Raw genomic sequence first — 6,700 nt, forward strand, 5'->3', positions numbered from 1 at the left:
TTCACAACGCGGGGACGGGGAACTCAAATCTGTGATGTCATCATTCATCCTCAGAGCTTAACATCACCGGAATGAGTCAAATTCGTAGTGGTAAAATGGTAATCATATGGACTGTTGACTAGCTTGACCTTATTCCCCTTTCGAAATCTGGCGTGCAGTGGGCGGGGCTTAGCTGCAAAGAGTGGTGGATTTGTAGTGTAAACGCATCAATGGAAAAATAAATCTTAATGGCAAAAATTGTATGTAAAGAATGGTAAGGATACAGGCCTATATTATTCAAAATTAATGTAAACACATTAATAAAAAATAAATCTAAATGCCGTAGGCATTAGGTCTATGTTTAACTAAACGTAAACGTAAGTCCTGTAAGAGTATTTTTAAAATACTTAAAAAAAAACATCAACACGTAACAGTTTACCGTCGTAAATACGTCGAACCAAAGTCCTTGGGAATTTCCAGGTAATCTACCTCGACCAGGAAAGAACTCGATCTCATACGAGAACACCAGTAATTTAGGTGCGTGCGTGTTACGTTGGCAATCTTGCGCTGTTGTAAGCAAGCATTTTCTACTTTATTATTCTCAAGTTCTTGAAAATTCACGAAGTTCGAACTTCATGATTTGGATAAAGGAGAACAATCTTTTGAATACACTACAACCAGACTACTAACCAAGTTGTCGCTAGAACTAAAAATAATGTGAAGATTTAGAGACGTTTTCGTGCGAGGAAACAATAGACATAACTGTTCAAAACGGTTAGTCTATGACAAAGATGAACTTATAAAGAAAAGTATCCTCGTCACCGTCACCCTCGTGGGGGATTAGTGCCGTCAGTGCACCTCACGAGGTGCAATTGTAGGCATTACTTAAAGAGTCTTTGCAGCGTCCCTTCGGCTCCTAGCTGCAACCTCTCTCATTTTTTTTATTTTGTACCTCCGTTCATAGTCTTTCTTTCATCTGACTTTCCACCCTCTCTAAAAATTGTTTCCTAATGCAACTACGATAACTACGAGGTTTTCCTCCAGTTACACCTTCAAAACCTCCTTTCTGTCAATTTCCGTTTAAGCGCTGAATGACCTCATGGGTCCCAGCGCTTGGCCCTTGGCCTAAATTCTATATGCTATTCTATTCTGTTCTAAAGAATAGTATGAACTGTAGTTGCAAAATAAACTGGGCCCTCCTGATGGACCGGAAAAGGGTAAATAGGATGTCTTTCAAAAATAAACTTAGAAATAATCGTGATAATTGGGATATGATACAACTTCAATAGGGCACATCCAACAGGCCTAATCTGATTAAGATTTCATAATTGTTTTCCGACAGTCATTATTACACCTTCCTTTCTGATATAAATACGATTATGATCCCAAACACAAGCTATCAGTGATCAGTCTTACAATTACGATAATTGAACTAATATCACAGTCCGTTGGAGGAGAGAGCGGCGCCTATACTGGTAGTAATGTAACAGTGACGATAATGTGTGAGTTCAGTTTTGGGCCTGATATTATCCACTTGGCGTTTTAAATCCAGCGGCGTGATCACTGTCTTTAGGGTCATTGTCTTAAGTTTAGAGTAATTTCCCTGGGTCCTGATATCGGTCTCCCGCAACCACTTTTTCTGGAACCTTTTAACATTTTGGAGTACAAGATAGAAAGTTTGTCCGTGTGACCCCACCATGATACGTATCGCCATTAGCATGACGTCACGCGTTGCTGAGGGCTTTTGTTTGAACATTCATAGGTCTAGTAAATTTACGAATGTTTTTCTTCATAGTTGGCAAGGTCTTTTTAAAAATAGAAAGAAGTGAAACAGAAAATATTTTTTTCATGGCCATTTTCAAACCACCAACAGCTCAGTGATAGCTTAATTGTGAGCCTTGAGAAATTTCGTATGCAAAGATAACTACAAGGGAATATTTGCTTCAAGCCGCAAATTATTCAGCTGAGAAATCTGCCACGTAACGAGAATACCTGAACATGTGCGCGCATGCGTGCGCACACACCACACACACACTTGTTTAGTATACGTATAATATATATATATATATATATATATATATATATATATATATATATATATATATATATATATATATATATATATGTGTGTGTGTGTGTGTGTGTGTGTGTGTGTGTGTGTTGTGGAGAATCATCAAGAAGATCGCATATGTACAAAAGTCGTGAAATATATAAATACTTAATGAAACATGTTGATACTGCCCCATTTTCATTCCTTACAGGCGCCCACAATTCCTATTATCCCAGGGTACTAGCATACCTGCACCCATTGTGTCATCACAGCATCAGGACTATTGGAGACTGTTGGTGACCTTGAATGATCATGGGTTGACCTCAGCTCCTAAATCTCAGCGCACTTGCAGCTGGGACTTCCCAAGAGTTGCAAGAGTTGCATGAGACTATAACAGGTTAAGTTGCCTTTGTACTTACGTGTGTATCAGTTAATATGATTATGTAGCTAACAGATCAGATTTATATTGAGCATCGTGGTCTATTATCATTTGTCGTAGGGAAAATAGAGATTATGAAGAAAATAACAACAACTTTGGCCTGCGTGCTTTAGAACTATAAAGTTTACGTCTTCGAAATTGAAAATCGTAAATTGTTTTACGTTTATATTAGTATATTTCGAAACGTTGTTCGTAGGTAAGTCCAAAAGAAAAGTAAGGTATCGTGCACCTTTAATATTCCTTCTTCAAAAGAATTAAATGCTCATGTAATGCAGTATTTATTGGTACCTGTTCGTTATATGCTGGAAGTCCTTTCTGGAACTAGAATTTTATCTCTCTCAGTTCAGACTTTGTTTGTGATCATCTGTTTACAACTAACTTAAATAACAAATCAAGTATTGTTCGTATGTCAGATTTTATGAAGAAGCGCTGCAGAGCAACAAGTATTGACCAAAGCCACGCGTTCTCTTGTACTAGGAAAACTAGTACCTTGTTATTCTGCAGCTGGAAATCCCAACTAGAAATAATTTTTCAAACGTTTACTCATTTTCTCCTTCTCGTATACGTACTTCGTTATAATATTTCATACATATATTTATCAACTTATGTATGTCTTTGACTAACAAATTGGAATAACAGGTTACATTTCTGGGCAAAAAACTGGTTAGATAAATTAGGCGTAGTCGAATACCCAGAATGTCATAGCTTGAACAAATCCTTTCCAGGACGACTGTAATACTCTCAGATGAAATAATAGATAGTTCAGAACCAAAGGCAGAAAATGAAGACTTTAGAATGTGAGACGAATACACAAATACGGCGAATAACAAGTCTTAGTAAGCTTAGTTGGCCTTCAGATTCGCAGTGTCCGTTTTCGTGCACTGAATGATAGTTCCCACCTTGCACTGTATCAACCCGAAACGTCACTTAGCTTATACGAATTGTGAAATAATAAATGGTGAATCGTAAGGTCATTTAGAAGGTGTTATTATCGGTGATATAATGTCATATGTATATGGCGACTAGTGGCAACCACTACATGAACGTATGAACTACACGAGAAAACCGCGATTATCATGAATTTGTAGATTACGTGAATCAGGAAAGAATGTATTTCAAAGCTGGTGCTCAGGGTCATTCACGAAATGCTTTTTTTGGGGGTTGTTGTGGCAATACTGGGAGTAAAACGAAAAGATTATTTAATAAAATAAGCCTTGATAACTAGACAATGAAACTAAAAATGATTAAAAAAATAGCATTCAAATTCAAAAGAAGAAAGTTGCATACGGTACACACACACACACACACACACACACACACACATATATATATATATATATATATATATATATATATATATATATATATATATATATATATATATATATATATGTATATATATATATATAGTGTGTGTGTATGTATCACCTCGTTTCCTGTACTATGAGGTGACTGCAAACATACAACTTGACGATCTTGAAAATAGTCTGAAAACTATCGGGTTCTGTTAACCAAGATGACTTTCGGATTCAGTTTCCGGAAGGAGTGACCTTCGGGTTTCAAAAGCATTTTGAGATGAGGTTGCTAGACTCACGGATAATCAGTGAGCTTAAGTGCTGAAAAGGCCCCGTAGTACTAACCTTCAGTGATCGGGCGACCAGCGGTTTTGGGAACGTATTATACACTGCTTTATTTAGCCATTAATGTGATGATTTCCAGCGTCAGTGACAAACTACAGTATGGTTGATTGATAAGTCAACTTCTCAGACCAAAGAACCAGTTCGTCCGTGATTATTGCAAACTTTTCTTTGGAATTTTATCCATCTTCAGAACAAAAGGATTTTGTTTGCATGTCAACATTTGATATAATGTTATTTAAGTAAGAAATGCTATAATGGCATTCATTTTCCATCTTTAACAAACAATTCCGAAGGCTAATATTGCCTGGTCTTAGATGCGTTGTCACGCGTGTGTTATTTGTTATATTTTAAAGTCGTGCCGCACACGTTGACAAATGTTGTCAACATTGCCAGCAAATTTCTAGTCGCCCATGTCTTAGCAAACATCATGTCTTAAATTTTGCCCAAAATATTGGCTACTTTGTGCAAAGATTCTAGAATATGTCAAGAAACATGCCCGTTTGTAGATTAAACTTACACAGTCGTTTATAGGTCGTTCTCATATCAAGACACATTGGACATAAAAGCTAGGTTGTGACACTTCTTGCTTGTCGATTCCAGTGTAACTATAAGTGAGTATATATATATATGTATATATATATATATATATATATATATATATATATATATATATATATATATATATATATATATATATATATATATATATATATATATATATATATATATATATATATATATATATATATATATATATATATATATATATATATATATATATATATATATATATATATATATATATATACATACATATGGATACGCCTAGGGCCTGCACAACATCCTCTCTTTTTGGAGAAGAATCTGCATCGTTAGTGCCAAGAAACCTTAATTCGACCTTGCAGTAAATTCCTGATAAAGCGTCTGAAAGGTACATAAATCTGTTGCGTTCATTCTGTGTAGCATTGGGGTTTGTCCTGAGTGGGACTTATATCCTGAGCTGCTGTTAGCTCCTGTAAATAATCCATTTCATTTTTTTTACCTTTTTTATTTTTTGAAACTAGTGTTCCAGTAAGTTTGCTGAATTCATTCATGTGGTTATGAATAAATCTTTATTCTTTGTTAACCAGTGTTAACTGGCGACCTGATCTATTCAGTATCTGTTCTTCAGAGTTAATTTTAGCCTTAATTGACAGAATTACGTGGGTCTTAGGTAAAGCAAGGCAACATAGATCCACTTAACCAAGTATTAAACTCATTAGCCGAATGACTCACATAACAATATATACATACATACATACATACATATATATATATATATATATATATATATATATATATATATATATATATATATATATATATATATATATATATACACACACACAATAACAAAATGCTGGACCTTACGTTTGTTTGACGTGGTGTACGAAAATCTTCATTATTCTTCAAGTTGTCTCTCATCCAGAGCATTAAGCAAATGAAGTGATGGATTCGTGGTAACGCACAATATACCGCAACTATTGAAAAAGGTGTAATAATGTTTTGCACTTCGATAAAAAGGAAACCATTCACAGCGTTAGGCAAACCCGAGAACTAAGATACTGAGACGTTTACGTTGCATGTTGCAATATCCTGGAAACTAAGTACAGAGTCTTACGTTGAACTGCGCTGCCACGGAGCACTTCTTAGGGAAAAGCTATCGTACTCCTGCATGCATAGTGCCTAGTTCCTCCGGCTTTTATTTCCTTTACATTTCAATACTAGTAATAAGAGTTACCTACATGCAACGTTCATGTACTTATCATTCGTAGCATTAAAGAAATCATTATAAAATAACGAAGAGAACTATGCCACAGCATACGTGGTCTTTTAAGAAAAAGCAGAACAAAATCAAACAAGTAGCGTTCATTCTCCCTCGGCTAATCCTTCCCCGTTCAATGTCAAAGCCTCTTGTAATGGAAGCGTAGCAGGAAATGAATCGCATGGCTGCAAGCAGAAGTAAAAATATTTTAGGATTTTGATAACGTTTCCTACCCAAAATACCTTCCCAGGTGACATCCTGCTATGAAGAAAAGAAGGATTTTCGAAAAAAATGAGATACATATCAATTTATCTGCGAAATGAAATGAAAATGTCGCCTGTTATGAGGCATTAATTAGCATATAATAGCGGTTGCAGCTGCTGTTATGGAAAGTAAATAAAGAAATAGATAAATGGGAATTAAAACTCTTCAGCGGGAACTCCCCCAGACGCTCCTACAGGATTTGAACTCTATGCCCTGAGAGAGAAAGAAGACTGGAAGAAAAATACAAAAAATTAAAAAAAAATTTAAAACACGTTTCTATTAAAATGCACTAAAAAGTAAAAAAAAATAATTTTTTGAGACACACCAGGATTTTCTTACGATTAGTCAGCAGTGGCCTCTAGTGACACTACAGTGACCTCTCCCAGTATCTCAGGATTTGTATGAAACTCGTCGAATTTTTCACAACTTCTTTGACTCGGTAGAATGATTTAACAACTCTACGGATTTTTCAAACCTTCTTTAGCTCTACAGGATATCAATTTTGTTAGCTACAATCATAAATC

At 35.4% G+C, this 6,700-nt stretch overlaps 1 protein-coding gene across 3 annotated transcripts in view; it reads right to left on the minus strand.

Moving 5' to 3' along the window:
• LOC136834987 (sodium- and chloride-dependent GABA transporter 1-like) overlaps positions 1 to 5,740 on the minus strand; it is a 34,554-nt gene extending 28,814 nt beyond the window's left edge. The window contains exon 1 of one of the 3 annotated variants that reach the window (XM_067097973.1): positions 5,519 to 5,740. In XM_067097973.1, the coding sequence (XP_066954074.1) occupies positions 5,519 to 5,550 (32 nt within the window). In that variant the 5' untranslated portion in view covers positions 5,551 to 5,740. The remainder of the gene's footprint in view (positions 1 to 5,518) is intronic. The other 2 variants (XM_067097974.1, XM_067097975.1) reach the window with 2 other exon arrangements.
• Between the last annotated feature and the right edge of the window lie 960 nt (positions 5,741 to 6,700).

This window comes from Macrobrachium rosenbergii, chromosome 54 (genome assembly GCF_040412425.1).
Source record: "Macrobrachium rosenbergii isolate ZJJX-2024 chromosome 54, ASM4041242v1, whole genome shotgun sequence".
Lineage (NCBI taxonomy): Eukaryota > Metazoa > Arthropoda > Malacostraca > Decapoda > Palaemonidae > Macrobrachium > Macrobrachium rosenbergii.